Below are 21,379 nucleotides of genomic sequence, written 5' to 3' on the forward strand. Positions count from 1 at the left end.
ACCCGCGACGCGTAACTGCAAGGGAGGCTCTGCAGTCGGTGAAAGCTCTGCGGAACCGGGAGAAAGCGCGGGAGGGGACGGGCGGCAGGGGTCCCGGGCCCATGCTCCCTCCGGGCCGGGGGCAGGGAAGCGCGGCCGCCCCTCCCCACCCCACCCCCTCGCGGAGCGGCCTCCTGGAAGTTGGGATAGAAGTTAGGGAGAAAAAAAAGTTGTGGTTGGCGGCAGCGGGCGGGAGAGGCGCGGGCGGGCGCGGAGCGGGGGGCGGTGCGGGCCGGGCCGGGCCCGCGGGCGGAGCGGGGTCCGGGGGGGCCGCGCAGCGCCCCGGGCGGGAGGCGGTGCGGGCGGGCGCGCGCAGGAGCGCTGCGAGAACGGGCTGCCTCGCTCGGATACGGTGCGGGCGGGCTCAGGAGGGGCGGAGCCGCCGGCGGAGAGTGATTCGGGCGGGCGTAACTGCGAACTTTTGTTTGGTGTGTTGTGTGAGTTAGTTTCCGCCGCCGGGACAGAGGCGCCGGCCGGGCTGGGCCGGGCTCGGGGAAGCGCCGCACGGCCAGAGTTGTTTTGCCAGTTGCCGCGGGCGGTCGGCTTCCCGACCGAGGAGTGAGAGGCACCGGCGACAGCAGGACGAGCCCGCGGCCCGGGGAGCGGGGCATGCGGGACTGGGAATCCGGGGTCTGAGCCGCCGAGCCCCGCCAGGGAAGCGCCGGGGGGTCCCGACGGAGCCATGGATCCTGGGCAGCCTCAAACGCAGCAGCCGCCGCAGGCAGCGCAGCCCCCGGCCTCGCAGCAGCAGCAGCCGCCGCCGCAGCCCCCTGGCCCGGTGACGGGGGCCCCGGCTGGCGCGGCGCAGCCCCCGGGTGCGGGGCCCCCTCCGGCGGGGCACCAGATCGTCCATGTGCGGGGCGACTCGGAGACCGACTTGGAGGCGCTGTTCAACGCAGTGATGAACCCCAAGGGCGCCAACGTGCCACACACGCTGCCCATGCGACTGCGGAAACTGCCCGACTCCTTCTTCAAGCCCCCCGAGCCCAAGGCCCACTCCCGCCAGGTGAGGGGGAGGGAAGGCAGGGGCCCGCGCCGCGGGCGGGCGGGGGGCGGCCCGGTCGGGCCGTGCTCCCTCTCCCCGCCGCCGAGCTCTTCCCGGGGGAGGCGTGTGGGGGAGGGGGCCGGGGCGGGAATCCACGGGGCCGAGCGGGCGGGGGGCGCCCGGCCGGGGCTGTCGGGGCGCTCTCTGCCGCCCCCACACCCCTTTATTTGTTCTTCCCCTGGGGCAGGGCCGCCTCCCCCGCCCCGAGACGCCGCTGGGGCCGGGGCCGCGGCGGGAGGGCGAACGAGCGCTGGCCCCGTCCCGGTCTCCAGCGGGGCCTCGAACTCCACATCCGCTCCTTGGCTATCTCGGCCTCACCGGGAGGGCGACAGTGGGGGTGAGCCCCTAAAACTTGGGTGAAAACGCTTCGCTTTGAATGTCGCTTTGCGGTCCAATACCCTGCCCTCTGTGGAAGGGGTCGATGAAGTGGTGCCAAACCTACACCCCCTCGCCCCGTCAGACAGTAAATATGGATGTGACTTTTCCACCATTTCAGCACGGCGCTGGGTTGAGTAGGATTAACCCCCCCACATACACAGGCACGCACATCCGAAGTTAATTCCCGAGCCAGACGCCAGGTCCGACGGCGTCCAGGGTCCGCCGGGCGCAGCGCCGCATCCCGGGCAGCGGCGGCAGCCTGCGAGCGGGGCTCGGAGCGTGGGGCCTCCCTCGGCCGGGCCGGGCCGAGCGATGCGGGCAGGGCCGCGCAGGGAGCGGGGGAGGGATGCGGGGCAGGGCTGGGAAGGGGCGGGGCAGCGCCGGGGGGAAGGGGCGATGCGGGGGCAGGGCCGAGCAGGAACGGGGTGGGGAATGCGGGGCAGGGTCGGCGCTCGGCCTCCGGGAGCTTTTGGTGTTTAAGCAGAGGGACTTTTGTACCGAGACCTGAGTGCTGGTGTGAATACGAGGGGAAGCTACTGCTGTTAACCAACGTTTTGGATGGACACCGTGCATATCTAGACAAGTGTTATTAAGTAATGAACTTAGTTGCTAAGCTATAAAATTAGTTTTATTATTGGCTATTGTCACTTTATCTGTGTAGCCAGTAAGGGTGAAACTCGCTGTGTACTGGTGCCGTGTTGTTAAGGGCCTGTCAACATTTCCATTATTAATCTTCTGTTTTGAACGATTTATAACTTGACTTCAGAAGCTCATTCCAGGCTGAACCTTGGCACGTACTCTCCCAGCCTAGGAGTTAATTCATTTTCCAAATACTCGGAAAAGCAGTCTGGCCTTCATATAGGAATACTGAAAAGAAAATTGGAAGGGGTGGAGCTGATCTGCTTCTGTAGTTTTGCTAGCTTCTGAGTTTTAGACGTTTAATAACATACTGAAATCCAGCAAGGAATAAGGGGTTTATGTATAGTGTTCTCCCAGCTTGTGCAAATCTCATTGCGGTTCCATTGTGTAGACATTGGGTAGACATTCATCTAACACTATGTCTTGTTAAATACAGTAACTGCAGTTAAATAGCTATCGTGTTTGAAATGCACTAAAAGTGCATTTAGTGCATTGAAATGCACTAAAAGTACAACTTTTGGTTGTACTTTTAGGCTTAGCTTTATATTCCTTGTGTATGTTAATCTGGTCCGTAAAGCATATTTGGTTGGATCACTGTTCCTTGTACCACACAGTGGTTCCTAAAACATTAAATTGAAATCCAGCTAAAGCAAGAGAGAATAATTGCTTCATTGTGGATTGTTTTCATTTTTCCTTTCTGTTTAATTGTGCCACATAAACATTCAGCTTAAAGGAAATGTCTCTCTTTTCTATAAATCTGTGATTCCCAGGAATTTAAATATTGCAAATCCATTCTTTTGTCTGGATGAAAGTGCAAACTGATTTGTTTCCAGTTGAACACATGGAACTTCATGTGTGGTTGCATACAGATGGAGCGAAGCAGAACTGTAAGAGTGTGTAAGTGGGGCCTCTTATGGTGTAATATCTTGTGTAGAGGGGTGTGACAGGGACTGATACATGCATATCATTATAGGTGTCAGTGTTGTTCTGGTCTGTCTATGAAACCAGTTAATTGGTAAATATATTTTTTAAAGCAAATTTTACTTTAACCAGGTTTTCAGAGCTGCCTTTTCTATGTTGGATGTGTATTTAGTACTGGCAAGGACTTGCTGTGTACTTATGAGTGGTGACTCCGGTGAATGGGTTTGTGAGTCATTTCTGGTTGACTGGTTCAACTGTTTGCTGAATCTTTGCTTTGGATAAAGCATGGACAGACTCTTTGTACCCTCAAAAGTTCTAGTTATTAGGAAATGTTATGTTCAGTCTTCTTGTTTAGGTTTTTTTAATGGTTGAATTAATGAGTCTTCCTCCACTGGAACTGGCTGCTGCCAGTTGGCATTTCACTATTGCTTTTCTCTTGTGATCTTTTAAACCCCTACGGTCTGGGGGTGGGATGGTGTGTGGTGTGTGCATCTACTTGGATCCCCACACCCCAACTTGCAAAGGAGAGTGGGAAATTAACTCCTCCAGCAGAAAGTGGGTGTGATGGTAGGGAGTGGGTGCAGTCCAGTCACAGTGCGCACTGGACGAGATCTGCTGACTGCAGGCAGGTTTGTTCTTAACCCTGTGCTGAGGAGAAAGAACTTTAGTTTCAAAATGAAACTCAGGGCTCTCAACATGTACACTTAATATTTCTTGACTTGCACAGGGGTTTTTAACCAAACTACATGGAGGCTTGCTTGAACAGTTACAACTGGCAAACAAGCAGAACTTTAAAACAACCTGAGCTGTGAATCTCTCCTGAAATGTTCCTTTAAAGCGAAATGTCTTCTGACAGCTGCACTTCTACTGAAATATAGGAATCTTAATAAAAATAATTTCACTCCTGGCAGGCCAGCACTGATGCCGGGACAGCAGGAGCCCTGACCCCACAGCATGTCCGAGCTCATTCCTCTCCAGCATCACTGCAGCTGGGAGCTGTTTCTCCAGGGACACTTACACCCTCTGGAGTAGTGACTGGGCCTGGAGCTCCATCTTCTCAACACCTCCGCCAGTCTTCTTTTGAGATCCCTGATGATGTACCTTTGCCACCAGGCTGGGAGATGGCTAAGACACCATCTGGACAGAGATACTTTCTTAAGTAAGTAAAATTTTTTTTCTATTAGCTGTATCTCTGGCTCTTTTTTTTTTTTTTTTTGTTGGGATATATACGTTTTTACCATCTTAGAATGTCAGTAAATTTCATTGTGTTTAGAACATGTATTTTTAAAAACACGCTTGTGATTTTAAGTAGGGGACCCTACCACTTCAGTATTTCTCACATATCAACTCTGCTGTTTCTGAAAACTGTATGGTACTCTATGAATATTTGTCCTATCTTAATCTTATCTAAAGAATGTTATCCATTATATTGTGTACTAAAAAAATCAGTGAAAATAGCGTAGTCATTCTTGAACAATGAGACTTTTGGATTTGCTGAATATTTTCAGAGCTGTCATGCAGGTCAAGATACATTTTACTTCATTTTAATAATACAGATGTAAAAATACAGAGTTAACTTTAGAGAGTATTGTAGTGACAGTATGTCAGGACTTCTAATATTTTGATTAAAGACAATTGTTTAAATACACAACCAAAATGTTTTTTGCCTACTCTCTCTTCCTGAGGTAATTAACATATCTGTTTGATTACTGTATTTGTGTTTGTAAATTAACTCATCTACATTCCTGGCAATGAAGAGGAAATTTCAGAATTTCTAACATTGTTTCATGTTCCTAGAGCTGTATCTTTTCCACACACTGGAATTAGTATCACCTTTTCCATAGCTGAAGACAGTTAGATGTGCCATCCATTTGACACCCAGTCCATCAGGAATGACTTTCTTTTATTCTGTGCAGTTTTCGAAAACAGCAGGGACTTGTCCTTCATTCTGAAAATGTGCCCACCAAGACCATAACTTGCCCTCAAATACTTTGACTATACTTTGAACTTTTTATTTAACAGCAAGTCTCTAAATAACCCATTGTATGTCATTTGCAGGATGGCAAGAGGTAACACAGTGTTACTTATGGCAAACTTGTTTCAGCCAAGAAAAATGTATTTATTACTACCTTTCCATCTCAAACCCTGTGATTAATACCTGCATCTGATTGAAATAGTTGAGCTTGTAGCTTCAAAAATAATAACAAATTTACATTGTCTGCAATGAAAATTGAACTTGCAGAACTTAAAAATGTTTCTTGTTTGTGTAGCTGTGGTATTTCCATACAGAGAAATTAGCCTTTTCTTTTTCAACCAAAAAGAGGGTGCAGTAGTTGTCTGAAATTTTTTGAGCCTGGAGGTTCCCTTTTGAACACAGTCATTCTCTATTAGAAATGTGAAAATAAGCATTAGCTATACATCTTGAAGATGTGATATTTTCTTTGGTGAAGTTTAACAGATCAGTGTGCTCTAGAATATGAGCTCTTCAGCAGGCACAAGGAGAAGGTTTTTTTGAACTGTGTAATTTATGCCATTTGAGAAGTGTAGCTCATTGAACCTTGAGAAAAGAACAGAATGAGTTTTGAAATGAAAAGCAAACTTTTATTTTGACTGTGTGAGAGCTCTTAAAGAGCACCTTATGAAGCATGAAAAATAGATATTTGATTTTAAAGTTTTACTGCCACAAGTGTTTGTTCTTGATAGCGCTGTCAATTTTACAGAAGATGAAAGAGTTTAAGAGACAAAAAATGTCTTCCTGCTCTTCTAATGATTTTTTTTAATTGTGCTCGTTCAGGTGAAATTAGACTGAAAGATTTATTCTTGGAAAGCTTTTTCTGCAGTTTGATTATTACCACAAAAATCTTTCCTTTTTCTTTTGCAAGTTTTTTTGTCCTTTCTTGGTGTCCTGATATCCATTTCAAAGGGTCAGGTTTCAGCAAGAACAATAAAGAGCCTGAGACTGGAAAGTACACACAAGTCTGGCAAACTCATCTGCATGAGCAAGATCGTTTGTTCTCAAGCAGACATCCAAAGTAAATGATTGAAAGAGCTGCTAGCTGTGAAGGATGTGTCTTGAAGGGGAAAGGAGTGGAAACAAACCAGGTTGTTAGGAAAAAAAATAAAGGCTGTGCTTTTTGAACCTCTCCCTGCTGGGTCACATGCTGACCTCGGGAGATTTTAAACAGTGTAATGGGCTGTTTCCTTTTGGCTTTCCTTGGGTGATACTTTGGTATGGGAGAGTCTAATGAGGACAGCTCTGTTCACTCACACTTGAAGAACATTTGTTCATAAAAGGTTGCTTAATACTATATGCAGGTAAGATCCACCAACTTCATTGGAGATTTTTGAGATTTGTAAAAAGCATTTAAAGTACTAGCACAACATTTGCTCTGTATGTATAGGAAGCCCAAAGAAATTTAAGACTAGTTTTGAGTGGCAAGTTTTATACTAAAGGTTTTTTTCAGTGATGAGTGCTAAGTTCTAGTTCACACCTACAAGCCTGCTAAAGCTCTCATCTGGCCTGGTTATACCTTAAACATTTGCTCGAAATGTGTGTACTAAGATTTCTGATTCTAAATCACCTTTAATGTGGTTCCTTCTACCATATGCAGATTTTTAGTGTCTCTTCAAGTATTCAGCTTTTTTTCTTCATTGGCTGCATCACTCCTTGTTTCTACTTGCTCCGTGAACAGTCTGGTAATCAGGCTCTAGAAACATCTTTGCAGAATAGGTAACAATATTAGATTCTTTCCAGATGTCAGTAAGCCCTATGGTTATAGTTATCATAATATGCTACAGTACAAAGACAATAGTACAAAACTGAGTACCATACTTAATACACTCTGGAATTACAGTCACTTCCACTAATCAGTGGGTCAAGCACTGCAAACACAGTAATTTGTGCAAAGAAATGAAAATAGTGTATATGGGAGAGAAAATACTTAATTATCTGTTTGTGTGTGTATTTATAGAGATAGATGCACAGAGTTGTTTGGCCAGATATTTTATATATACACCCCATGTAGCCATGCACATTAAAAGAAGGTGAGGGCAGTACTGTACGGTTTGAACCAGAACTACTCTTGTAAATTGCACAATAATCTGGATAAATGGACCCCCTTATGTATGAATGCCCAACATATGATTTCCCAGAATTCCACTTATTAGCATTCATCTCACTGTTATGGGTAGTAATGCTGAGTTTCATTTTCCCTTAGTGATGATTTTGAGCAGTGGGTTAAGGCCTGCTAACTGTACAGCTGGTAAAACTATTTTTTGGTGCTACTGCTCCTTCAGTGGAGCTCATAAGACTTGATGGTTAGTAAGTGGTCACATCTGAGTCATCTCTCACTGATGTAGCCCATTCTTAAACATACAGTAAAGAAGCCGAGCTTGGTTTGTGTGGTGATGTCAATTGCATTGCTTTTTAACCACTTCCTGTTAGCCAGCTGCTGCTTGACATTTCGGTGAACTGTGCAGAAAGATAGGGAATCGCTCTCCAGGCAAAAGATAATGTGCAATGGGAATAGCAGACAGCAGCTTGCAGAAAGAATAAACAAATTTTGCTCAGTTTTAGAATTACTCTTGGATCATTTTAAATTAGAGTTATGCTCTTAATTCTTACAGAGCTTGTGTAATACTTCTTCTGTTGTTGTAGTGTGAGGAAAAGTTAACTGATTGTCCAGCAAACAAGTCTCGTAATTATTTTTTCTACAGGAAGTAGTTCTTGCAAGCAGTTTATCAACAACTTCCTATTTTTTCTGTGAAGTGTTGAATGACTTCCTGAGGGAGGCCAAGGTGGTTTTCAGTAGTATTTGTGGGTGTGTTTGAGGTGTTTATCCATCTGGCAGAAAAAAAGATTACTGTTACACATTTCTCATGTGCTCCATGTGGAGGTATGGTTTTGGGTGTTACAAAACCAACTAGTGTTAAGACAACAAGGAAGTTTGTTGCTACGATTTTTGGTTTTGTCTTTTTTAAATTTCCTTGTGCCACACATAAAAAATATCCAGTGATGATGTTAAATTTCTCTTGCATCCTGTTTTTACCCCTGACTGGTACTACCCACTACGCCAATATCCTCTGCTCCCCTTGGTCTTCCCACCCCACCAAAGTAATCCTAGTTTTCAAGGACAAAAGGTGTTCATTGGAAAAGTGGCAGCCACAGCTGCATATTTTATTGAATACCTTAATTTAGTGAAGTGCGTATTCAGAGTCATCAATATGATTTATGCTTGTAGTTCTATAGTTCAAGCAAGCTGGTCAGTAAAATAGCAACATTGTTGGAAGCCAAAACTGTAGCCACTGCTTTTGATGGGCTTCTCCGCTTTTGAAGATCTTTGGTTGCTAAATTCTATTTGTAATATGTCAAGTCAGTTGCATTTTTATATTGATGATTTGACTGTTAAAGAGAATACTCAAAAGATCAAAGATCTCCCTAGATAATCCATGAAAAAATGGTACTGGGGGCACTGTCAGTTTCAGAACATTTCGACACAGTGAAATTAGTGTCACAAGTATCATTAGTATCAAGGAAAAACATTAGTTAAAACACTTTCAAAGGAAAGCTTGCTGTGGTATGTTTTTGCCAATTTAAGGGAAGGCAGTCACAGTACTACCACGTGTGTATTCTTCCTTCCACCTCTTACTTTGAAGAGTCCCATGAAAGAAAATAACACAATTTTTTTCGAATTCGCAGTTCTACTGAACATTTCAATACCTTTGAAAGGGCTGAGGAAGAATAAGGGCAAATGTGCCTCATTTGTGTTAGCACTGAGACTGGGCATCAGTGAAAGCAGTGGCACACATTTCCTTCTGTTTGGTGAAACAACGTTATCCATGCATTCAGTAGTACCCTGCTGTACCATGGTGATTTTATTAGACTGTTCCAAAAAGCACTTGAGATACGATTTCAGGTAAACCAAAAACATATCTCATGGTTTTCATAAATAGGGTATTTTAAATTTATAAGCATATTGACATTTATTATCTTCAGAAGAACATAGAACTGGGGAAAATACAGCATCTGTGGCACCTGGTTGGAAGTTAATAATTAAATTCTTTCTTAAGATTTCTTTTTAATTAGTTGTTGATCTGAACCTTTCTTCTTCCCAGGACTTTTTGTCTTTCACATATCTCTCATAAAAATAGTCTTTGTGCGTTGTAGTTTGTGATTTTGGGATTATGTGCTTTAGGTATCTTGTACTGCTTTGTAGCATTGCTTTCCTATCTCCTGAATCAAATTTGAAATCAGTTTTATATTACTGTTTATCTGAAAATTTTTTATTGTGGTGAAAGCTGTAATTGTGACTAAGTCTTAACCAGTCTTTTATAATTAAAGTACTAAAGTATCTCTGATTAGTAATAAGAAGAGTATTTGAATACAGGTTTAATCAGAATTTCATTTAATCAGAATTTCAGAAAGATACTTCTGCAATTCTACATATTAAATATTTCTTCTGGTTAAATTTGAGTTAGAATTGTAGCATTAAGCTCTATGAGTATAATTGCACTGCTGTGGAACCACTTCTGTTTTCTGAGGTCTTGACTTCTAAAGACAAACAAGAATTTGATATAAAACAAGATTAGTGTCTTCTGGATTTTTATCCTTTTGCCTTTTTTTTCCTGTATGTAGAAGATGGCAAAGAATTACAGTAGTGGGGTTTTTAGTAGTCATCTGGCTTGTAGCACAAGGTAGTCTTAACCCTTCAGTTACATGATGGAAATTCCTGCTTGATAGAAAGCAGTAAAATAATAAAAGCATCTTAATTTGAAAATTCCCATGAGGTAAGACTGAGCACTACTACATCATATTTTTGCAAGAAGCTTACAATGTGTAAATGCTGTTGAACTGATCGGTGGCATGTTTGGGTAAAATCATACCAACTTTTAAAAGATTCATCTCTTAATCTCTTATCTTTCTCCTTCTGGAAATGAAAAAATAACAGTAGCTGTAAAATTCAAAACGTAAAGCCACATTTATACTTTGCTCAGTTTCCCCCTGCAATTGTGACACAACAGCTGCAAATTTTTAAAAGCTGACACAGCAAGCAAATTGCATTTTTCATTCTGTCTGGTTTTAGATTAAGCCCTCAGAGAAAGTAACTTATTAGCACTGAGAGTGCTGAAATATTTAACATCAGGACCTAAATTAAGTCACATGTAAAAGTAAAGCAGAGTTCTTGTTGCTCTCAAAGACACATTTTCCCATATGGAATGAAAGCACTGGATGCAGGCGCTTAAGCGGGTGATGCCCAGGACAGCAGGAGGTGTTGCTCAGGGCTGAGGTACAAGATTAACTGTTAAAACTAGTCTTAGTTACAGGCAATCTTGATTAAGACTAGACACCTCTGCTCTGCAACCAACCAAAGAAAAGAAAAACAAAAATGTGGTAAACAGCAACAGAGATCTGTCATCCAAAACCTAGGGATGTTCATCGTCTTTTTATATGTGGCCAGAGCACTGCATGTGTTTATCTTCATAGCTGGAAACAAATGCAGATGATGTAATTAAATTTAGTTTAACCTTTTAAAACTGATAGCTGCTCAGTTCTCATATTAATTTGTGTCCTTGTGTTTTTATGCATTCCAACATACTTGCATTTATTGTTTGTACACTTCTCATATACTTATGCAGTAAAACTCAATAATGGTGGGTGGAACTTGCTGTCTTTTGCTATTTTGAGTAAATATTCCTTTTTTAAGGTGTGTTTTTTTCTTTTTATTTTTCCCTCTCCCCATGACAACAAGCTGTGAGTGATTATGTAAATGCTGTTATTTACCTGACTCAATTTCTCATGTAAATTATAAAGAAAATTTCACTTGCTTGAATGCAGGAAATTTATGGTAGATTTCTGTGAGTAGCAGTCCTCTGGTAGGTGCCCATAGTTGGCCTCAGAGAATGGCAGAATTGTGTCTAGGGGGAATTTAACAGCATGGGGGGGGGGGTTAGCATGATGTGAAAAAATTCTTGGAGGAATGTTGTATTGGAATGTTAATAGATAGATGCCAGGTACTGGCTGGACACTGTCCCCCAAACAGTTTGCTGAACCTGATTTTGAGGTCAGGCTCTTTCGGGAAATTTACCAGATGAACTGTATTTTTTGTTAAGCATTTGAATGGGCATTTACAACATGGGGGAAATTTGGTTTTAATATGAAAACGGTACCTCATAGTTGCTTTTTGCTAAATAAAACTGGAGTTTTATTTGGAGAACTAAAGTTTTTGTAAGGCGTGACTAAGCTGTGTCGCTGTTTCATGGCCTCCTGAAGTGCTTCTTGGAGTCTGTTTTCTGGGATTCACTCTGTTGCTGTTTTATTTGGCTTTTAGCTAAGTTACTTCAGGCAGTGTTTCAGGCAAGTATTCTAAATTACTGGTTAAGTCAAAGTAATAATACAAAGCTGCCTTGTAAAGTAAGACTTTTACCAGTGTGCTGCCTGTCGGTCATGTCAGTTGCTAAGGAGACGAAGCTGTCTTGAAAACAGTCTTGGACTTTGCTTTAATTTTGCTAACGAGGCTTTGCTGCGTCACAGTGAAAGACCAGATCTCTTTTGTTGAGTCTCTGACATGCTGTTTGGTAACTTATATCAGTGTTAGGGGTTCAGTGTAGTTACTGATTATTACACCGAGGTTGTGAAGCCAGGTTTTTTAATGCTGAATTGTTTTATAGGAAAGTCAAGTAAAGTTCATTAACTATTGCTAGTTTATCTCCAGTGAGTTCTGATTTGTTAAGAGCTTTGTTGGAATTCTGTCTGCACTACACAGATTTGTTTTAAACTGTGTTACAACTTCAAGGTTGCCTTACCTTTCTGATTCCCTTGTTGCAAGTTAACTTTTTTGTTTTTACTGGATATGTTATCAAGTTAGACGTCTATGGTTGAATAAAGCATCTGAAAGGAGAGAATCATGGGTTTGAAGGCAAAATTGAATTCTTTGATTAAAGGAAATAAATGCAGCTCACAGGTGTATTTTCTTTTTGGATCTTACTTCTCAGTTATTTTTTCTAATTCGTTGTACTTATTTGAAAAGCTTGGTTGCCAAGTCCTCTGCAATTACTGTGATTGCAGCATTTCATGTAGTCTCTTTAGAATGGTGAAAAATACAGTAAAAGAGAAATTTCTTCCTGTGTTGTTGTTGGTGTAGTTGATATGATTAATAGACCTAAATGTCCAATGAACAAATAATTCAGTAGTGATTTTTATTTACAAAATTTTTATCACTCTCAGAGCAGCCAGCTTTGCATGAGTCAAGGATATGAAATATACATCCTTAAAAAGGTATCATCTGATGTATTAAAGGCTGTGAAAAAGTTGCTTTGAAGTGTCTTCTATGTCATCTTTAGAGACTGTTTTTATAAATATAAGAAAAACATATTTGCAGAAAAAAGTAATACTGTGCTGTAACTGGATTTTAGGTGTCCATTGACTTCAGTGATGGTTTTTGGGTCATGATGAATTGTACTCTTTTAACAGTGAAATATTTAAAATATTTCCAGTTTTCAATGAAAACAGTTAATAGCAGATTCTGTGGTTACATGGATTTGTACACAAGTACCTGACTAAGCTAAAATTGCCTGTGTCCTAGTTTATGTGTGGATAGATTTTTGAGAGCTTTTTGTTATGCTGCTTTTGACAGAATTATGTTATCATCAGCATGGACCTGTGCTTCATTTTTATAACTTTGGCCTCTAAACACATGCACACTTAATTTCTGACCATGTATATCACTTACTTTTGGCCAGTGAGTATAACATTTGAACTGAAGTAATCATTCTCTTTCATAACTGGTATTTCATGTTTTCACTTTTTATGAGATTTTAATTCTAAAACTAAGAAGACCTAAGATTTTGGGACCAAATAATTAGTAAGTTACAGAGGGCAGGAACTTCCAGATTTGTAGCATTAGAACTGTTAATCATTATGATTGTGAGGGTTTGGCTTTGTCTTTATTTTTCCTGTAATGACTAATAACAGGAAAGAGATCTGTTGGATTTTTAGCAATATCCTGGTAATTTAGACATTGGTTAGGCATAAGGAAGAGAAAATGTGAAACAGACTTTAGCATAAACAGTTAGTTAAGAATTAACATTTTAGCATCCTTGTTAACAAGGTCAAAGGAAGTCTTAATTGCATGCTTTTAAAAATTGTTTGCAATTCAAAGTTGTCCCCATTTTTTATTACGCTGTCAGACGGGTCCTGACATGATCAGCTTTGTCTTACGCGAATTTGTTGAGGAAGTTGGAGAGTTCATTGTTTTCTTAATGAATTAAATTTCAGTTTTATGTGGTAATATATCCAGGAAAAAAGAATCAGTCAATCAGCCTCATCCTTGTGGTACCCATTTTCCAACTTTCCATTTTAGTGTTGTGTTGGAGTAGGGAGCAGGGAAGCAGAAGGGGGATGCTTTTGTTTTCTTCTGGTGCAACTATTTGTGTAGCTTTTGCTGACAGCTACAGTTGGAATCCTGTGTATACTGTGATGGTGAGCAACTCAGAGATTGTGGATGAACTGTAACTGATTCCTTTGCTCTGCAGTCTTGTTGGAGTAGAAGTGTAGGCTCCTGTCTGTGGCAGACTTGACCTTTTTAAAATGGCCTCAAAATGCTTGCTCTCTGAAACCTAAGGGGGATTTTAAGTGGTTTCCAAGCTAAGGTAACAAGTAACTTACGAAATAATTGAGGTAGTGGCAATAAAGTGAAAATTTCTGGCTTTTGTCATGGATAGAATTTATATAAATCAGTTTATGGGAAGAAGTCTTTTATATTCGCAAGAAACAGTTCAGTTCTTGTTTTGTGCATTCGTGTTTGTATGGAATTTATTTGAAATACAGGAGATTCTGGTGTTGATGCTTTTTACTTTGCCATAATTTGGATGCAGGATCTTTGCATAATTTTCCTATAACTTTGCAAAATTCTTTATGTGAAAGATAAAGGTGAAGGTATAAGTAGACCTACAGTTTTGCTCATGCATGGTGCTTTTTCTTCTCAACTAGCTTATATGACTTCTTTCTGATTTCTCCTGATAAATATATTTAATCATTATAGCTCTTACCTGCAGCTGGGACATGAACTGAGACCTTAGAATGAGACCTTAGAATATTTTACTGAAGTATATAAAAACTGAGTGCTACCATTCAGTTACGTGCCCACTGTTGATTAAAACTTTCCATCCTCAACTACTGTATGCAGGTATTTATGCATGTACTGTGTCTCTTCATCTAGTCAAACTGCAAGATACACTTTTGATAAAAGGTGTTCTTCTCTTGTATAAGATGCAGTTCAGTTCTTGACTGCCAGCTAAAAATCTTGTCTGTTCTGCAAGCTGCAGAAGAGTAAAGAAGATGCAAATTGTAAGCAAACACCAAAGAGTTATATTAAATTAATATATACAGCCTGCAGTGCAGTAGCAGCTGGTGCTGTCACACTGTACTTTATACCACAGTCCTTTCATTTGCACTTCATTAAGACTAGTAGGTTTTCATTTAGGTTAGTATAAATCTTGCATACCATTTGAGGCATATTTCTGCTGAAGAAGAAAACATTTATTTGTCAAATCTATTAGGCTCTTTAGCTTGTGTTGCTGCCCAGCATTTTAGATTAGGTGAATCTTACAGCAAGGCTGCAATGCAGCATCAGATGATCGTGTTGTGTTGTTTATAATAGAGGTATCTTTCTGAGTAACACATCTAAACTATACTTAAAATTATCAGGTGAAGGAAAAAAATCAGAAGATGATACGTGATAGAAGTAGAGATAAAAACTAGCAGTACTGGCAGTAGGGATGCAGTAGAAATAGCTATGTTGTTCTCCCTAAGTCTCTTCTTGCTGTTCTTGAGGTGTTTGAGATGTTCAAGATGTTCAGTTTTAAAACTTAGTGACTGCTGGGCCCTTCTGACATTGCTTTTGTAAGAGAGCTTGTTAACAGCATCACTTGAAACCTCCCTCATTTATACAAACCGAGTCCAGGTGCCTGTCCAGATAACTGTCCTGTTGCTAGTAGTGGTCAGGAGCAAATTCCTTGCAAAGACTAAGCAGGACAAGCATATCTCTTTGCTCTTCTAGCAAATACTCTTCTCTGAGAACTCTGCTGGCTTCCAACTGTCCTCCAAGACTTGTGTTGTCTGTGCCTGAAGCCCCCTTTAGCACTGGCTGCTTGCTTTGGCAGGGAGTCTGTCTCACTGGTTGTCTGTCCACTGCTTGAAGAAACACCTTCCATCTCTACTAAGCTTGGCCCCCATTAGTTGCATTCAGTGGTGCTCAGTTCTTACTTTAAATGTGACAATGAACAATTGGTACATATTTCTAGTTCTATTCAAGATTGCTGTCTTTTTCTCTGGAAACTACTTCTTTTGAAATTTGAAGATCTGCAGGATCTTCCTGGAATAGAAGCATTTTTTCAGTTAACCCTGCCATCCTTTTTTTTTTCATATCCTGAACTCATGCATTTTCTAGTTTGTTATTTTTCAAGTGAAGGGTTAGGGATGTTTTCCAGCATTCACCATTCTGAGCCTTCCATCTAAAAAAGTACTCGTTTGTCCTTTTACTCTATATACCTGTTTTTTCTCCCCAGTTCTTTGCAGTTAGCAGTTGACCAAAAGTAAATTTGTATCATTGGGGAACTATGGCGCTGCAGCTGCTTTCTTTTGGCTGGATTCTGGTGTATAGGCCCCTGTGGAAGTTAGCAAGAGTCCCATCTCTGGTGCAAGAGCTGCTGATTCCTCCTTCCTCATGCTGTGTGCTTGCTTTATAGTTTCTTACTGGTATGTTTCTTCATGTCATATCAGGACCTATCTGCATCCTGTGCCTTTTGTTTGTTTTAATAAAAACCAACAATACTTGCTGTTCCTAATTAGATTGTGTAGTCATTCGTTTCTGAAGCTGTGATTACTTGTGGAGCCCACTGTGATTGCTGTGTCTCCAGAAGGGGAGCCGTCTGTATAAATGCTGGGATGCAAATACTTCCGTTGGTGCATTCACCGCGAAAGAGAAAGGTCATCTGCACTTGTGTCTGGCTGGTATTTGGGAGCTGCTTCCTCCAAATGGAACTATGCTGGTTTGATAAAATGATGTGTATGTGCTTTAAAATACCCAAGCAAGATCCATTTCTAGAACAAAATACTTTGTGGATGATGGGACACATGTACTAAATGATCTACTAGATTTACTGAACCTACTCAGTGTATGTAGGTCTTGAATTGAATGGAAATGTGATTAAAGAAGTGAGCAGTGGCAGTGTATTTTGAAGATGGCTTATGTTTCTTCATATACTCAATTTCAGTGATGCTGAACAATGTCAGTGTCAGCCATGCTTTGAAACTGTCATTTGAAATTCTACTAAATTTTCTGCAAATACCATGCTTTACTTCCTAGTATCGGAATGCCAGATGCTTATACCATATTTTGCTCTGTCATACAGTATGTGCTATGCAGTATGTCTGCATGGCACAACAGTTCAGTAACCAAAAGAGAAGTGTTTGGCTCTTCAGAGTTGTGATTTCTTTAAAGATTGTCAACCATCTGTAACTGATTTTGTGATTCGAATATGTTGTTTCAAATGTAGCAATTAGTAAATAAATAATAAGAGACAGTTGTTTGAGTCTGAAAAACACCTGAGTAATTAGCTCAGGGGAAGCTTTCTTCTCACAGCAGTAAAGGTTGATTTATTCTGCATAGACAGCTCAGCACTGTTTGGCTCTTAAGTTGACTGGAAGTACAAAGAATCATGAATCAACAAGTAATCTAGACATGGTTTGGGTTTTTTCTCTGTTTTCCTCCTGAAGTTCACAACCATAGCCATTAGTGTCATTAGTATTATCTATCTAACCTAGTACTTAGTGGAGGTTGGTCATCCACCCAACCATTCTGCTGAAAGCACACAAATGTTGCTAAAGCTTAATCAGGTCAGAAGTGACCTTTTGAGCCAAGTCTGGAAAACATCCAAGGCTGGAGATACCACATCCTCCCTTCCTCCTATTAAAATGATCCTCCATAAGATGTTTTTTCTGCAGAACAGCAAAATATCTAATGTAGCTCCTGATGGACACAGTGATTTTGTAAAGAGGCTGAAGTTTCTCTGTTACCCAAAACAAAGTTTATTCTTTTGATGGAATTATCTTATGATTAAAAAAAAGAAGCAATTAAGGAAGTTGCTATACTGGGTTTGCATAGCAGGCTTTTGATAGTGGGGGGGGCTATAGGGATGATTTCTTTGAGAAGTTACTAGAAGCTTCCTCCATGTCTCACAGGGCCACTGCCATCTGGCTCTAAGAAGCTGGCAAAGGCCAAGGCCATCAGTGACAGGTAGTTCTTCTGGAATAATGTATTTAAGAAGAAGGGAAAAATACTGCTGCAGAACAGCAATAGCTGAAGAGAGGAGTGAGAGTATGTGAGAGGAACAGCCCTGTATACACTAAGGTCAGTGCAGAAGGAGGGGCAGGGGGTGCTCCAGCCTCTGGAGGCAAGATTCCCCTGCAGCTCCTGCTGCAGCCCATGGTGAGGCAGCTGTGCTCCTGCAGCCCCTGGAGTCCATGGGGATGCAGAGATTCACCTGCATCCCCTGCAGGACCACATGCCAGACCAAGAGGATGCCTGAAGGAGGCTGTGACCCCGTGGGAAGCCCACACTGTAACAGGCTTTTGGCAGCACCTGTGGCAGCATGGAGAAAGAAGCCTATACTGGAGCAGGTTTGCTGGCAGGACTTGTGAGCCCATGGGGCATCCACACTGGAGCAGCCTGTTCCTGAAGGGAGCCCCATGCTGTGGGGAGGACCCAGACAGGAGCAGTCTGCAGCCTATGGGTAGATCTCATGTTGGAGCTGTTAGTGAAGGGCTGCATCCCATGGGAGAGACCCCACACTAGAGCAGGGGCCCTTCCCCTGAGTAGACAGTGTGTGATGGACTGACGGCAGCTCCCATTCCCTGCCCCCTGCACTGATGTCAGGGAGAAAGTAAAGAAATCAGAAGTCAAACTGAGCTCAGGGAGAAGGAGGTGTGGGGTAAAGGCGACTTTTAGATTTTGTTTTTATTTCTCATTATCCCACTCTGGTTTGAGTGGCAATAAATTAAACTTGTTTCCCTGCATCACGTTTTGTGTGTGACTGTAACTGGTGAGTGATCTCTCCCTGTCCTTACCTCAGCCCACGAGCCTTTTGTTATATTTTCTCTCCACCTGAGGAGGGGAGAGATAGCACAGCTTTGGTGGGCACTTGGTGACCCACCAGGGTCAGCCTACTACATTTTTGCAGTCTGTTTCATTTACTTAAGTTAGTCCTGTGTTGTGATATTCCACGACCTTCTTACATTGAGTAAGTTCTCCAAATGTCTGTGCTGTACTCTACACATACCACACTGTACTCTACAGTGTGGTATGTAGTCAGTAATTCATCCAGGGATCTGCCTTACTGGAATACCTGGTTAACATATATCAGTTTTCTTGGTTGTTGCTTACAGTTGTGATCATGTTTATGCAATTTCTTTTAAATTTCATGAAGCTCTGACAGGTTACTGGATGTGTAATACAGTAATTACATTTCAATCAGTATATGACAAGGTTTCTTAAATGTATATGGTGAGTGCTAAGTCATAATAGCAGGGAATCCTATTCAAAATAGAAGAAATTGCTCCTTGTCTATGAAATCATCCTGTATATTTGTACTCTTGGTGTACTATAATTATGGGTTTCTGAGTAAGCTAGAACTGAGAAGAGGAAACTAGACAGAACAGAGAGAAGCTTATTTCCATTGGGAAAGCATGTCTTATAATGTAGTTTGATTTTGGAAAGGAGTCTTAAGAGCTGACTTCTCATCTGATTCCAGAGTTTGGCTGTAATGTGAGCTCATCACACTGGTACATAGGGATGGTGTTTTGTCAGCAGTGGTACTCCCCAGTTCTTGGTGCTACAGTAAGTCTTAATTTTTCCCTTTCGGTTGTTGAACTTGTCATGGCAGATGGAATGTGAGTAAGGAAGACAGCAGAGCCTAATGAGGTTAAGGATGTTAGAAGAGGTGGAGTTTGAAGAGTGAAAGCAAGCTTTGTTTACAGATTTTGTTTGAAACAGTCTTTCTGGGTTTTGTAGCTGAAGCTATGCATAGTTGTTGTGGAGTTATGTTATAAGCCATATATCAGCTTTTTCTGTGATTATATGTTTTCAGCTAAACTCATTCTCTTATCCAGGTCATGGTGTGGCTGCTCAGAGGAGGAAGTAAGGTAGATGCTTCCCAAGAGTTAATTAAGCAAATCAGTGATGGAACTAAAGATAGATGCATGTGGCATCATTCCATCTGACATCAGAATCTAGTTGTACTTTTTTGTCAAAACAAGCCTCTATTCCGTGAAGTATTTTGTTTATGCTTGGGATGTACTGAATGGGATTGGGGTTTAGAGGAGTTTCTTGGTTGTGTGGTAGGTTATGGATTTTAGTTTTCGGTTTTTTGGGGGAAGTGTGGATTAGTTTTTTTGTTGTATAGTTTGCTTATTTTTTACATTTACTGTCAATACTAGTCTCTGCAATTCAAAATCACATTTCCTGTGGACAAATTAGTGAATTCTATATTGCCTTGCTCTGGGCAGCTTTAGTGGGCATTTGGTCCTTTTGTTTTGTCTGCAGTAAAAATATCTTAGGTTCAACTGATGCTGTTTTTACTCTTTTACCCTATGATGCAATCAAACAATATTTTAATGAACTTCCCGGTGGGTGAACATAAACCTATATGTACAGGAGAAATAACATAAAATTTTAAGGCTTTATTGAAATGTTACTTGTAAATTTTTGACTAAAGCTTCTAAGCAGTTTTCTTCTGATACTCTTCTTTATAGTAAGTTCACTGTGGATATTAAACACAGTCATTGCAAGAATAATTGAGTAATAAGGCATAATGTTTATTCTTGTCTGTCTTGAATCTAGATTCTGTTAGGAACCTTCAGAAAAGGGGCCCTTTAGGTTTTTCTGTTAATCTTTATGCACATAATTTCAGCTATGGTGATGCTCAAAAAATATAACAATCGTAAATCTAAAATCCAGAAAGTTGATTGACTACAATCCTCAAGAAGTGAGTTTAAAAAGTGTACAAAATTTCACTTTTTAAATTGTATTTTGAGATATTTGGTTCAAAAACCATGAAAAACCCCCAATCCCCCTTGTGTACACTCCTGTAGGTATGTGATCATAATCTTCTGTTTGTGGAATTTGCATTCTTGTTCTGTTTATAGAATCACAGGTCTCACTGAATGGAATAGCCTGAAACAGGATGTAAGACTGTGTACTTTGGTGCCTGACTGAAAATGTTAGTCTTCTGGTCCAGTATGTGGTATATCAGTGGGGGACAAAGGAAATAGTATAGATAAATTAGTATAATTCTTTAGTTTAGATGGGGGTTTTAGGGGTCATTCTTGGTGGTTTTGGTTTTTTTTTTAGTAAATAAACCCATGCATTAATATTTAGCTTAATATGAACTTGGCAAACAGCAAAAAATAATGGGGAGAAGGAGTTTTTAGCAATCATGTTTGTCTGGCTTGTAAACTTCAAGGTTTATTGCAGCCATCTGTGTAGAGTTACCACCTTTCTTCACTGAAACTGGACTAGGGTGGCACAATCTCATCAATACACATCTTAGTTACTTAGGACTGGCAATTAAAAATAAAAGGACAATCCAGAAAAAGGGCATACTTTGATGCTTGATAAGTATTGCGCTTTGTTGTGATCCAGTATGTGTTCTGTAGCTGATTCATTGAGGTCTGAGATTGGTTTTATTTTAACAATATGCATAAACTTGGCTTTGCTGCAGTTACACATTGATGTGTGAACTAAATTCAGCTGAAGTCAGCAAAGGGTGTGTGGTGGTTTTGTGGTTGGATTTTTTTTCTTTTTTTTGCTTTTGGTTTGTGGTTTTGAGGTTTTTGGTTTGGGGTTTTTCTTTTCCTTTAGTTAAAAAAGTTGAACATTGAATTGAGCTGTTAGCTCACATGATATGTGCTATCAAAGATGATGTACTAATAAAGCTGAAATAAGATTTTGTTGCCTTTGTATAGAATGTTCTGTTTCCTTGTAATTTATCACAGTCCAAAACTTCTAGCCTAACTGGAAGATCTGAAATAGTGTGGGTTTTTGGAGGAGTGCTGGGAGGAAGACGGATTTATGTGACTGCATATAAGTGTTGATTTTTGAGCCTATAAGTGCTCAACCAAGTTTCAGCCTGTTCAAGCCATTAACAGGATCCAAAATCTGCAAAAAATGAATAATGTTACTATAGTTAACTTTCATTGAGGGAACAGAATGTTAATCTTAGTTTTTTAACAGTGTAAGTTTTGTGCAGGTGGTATTAGAAAGTTACTGTGAAAAGAAACATATTGAGCTAAATTAATGACTG

At 41.0% G+C, this 21,379-nt stretch overlaps 1 protein-coding gene across 4 annotated transcripts in view; it reads left to right on the top strand.

The window, feature by feature from the left end:
• The first annotated feature begins 502 nt into the window (after positions 1-502).
• The window catches only part of YAP1 (Yes1 associated transcriptional regulator), an 88,351-nt gene continuing 67,474 nt past the window's right edge, over positions 503-21,379 (top strand). For all 4 annotated transcript variants that reach the window (XM_058824040.1, XM_058824057.1, XM_058824048.1 and 1 more), the window contains exons 1-2: positions 503-1,045; positions 3,934-4,181. In XM_058824040.1, coding sequence (XP_058680023.1) covers positions 722-1,045; positions 3,934-4,181 — 572 coding nt within the window. In that variant the 5' untranslated portion in view covers positions 503-721. The remainder of the gene's footprint in view (positions 1,046-3,933; positions 4,182-21,379) is intronic.

The sequence above is a fragment of the Ammospiza caudacuta genome, chromosome 2, assembly GCF_027887145.1.
Source record: "Ammospiza caudacuta isolate bAmmCau1 chromosome 2, bAmmCau1.pri, whole genome shotgun sequence".
Taxonomy (NCBI): Eukaryota; Metazoa; Chordata; class Aves; order Passeriformes; family Passerellidae; genus Ammospiza; species Ammospiza caudacuta.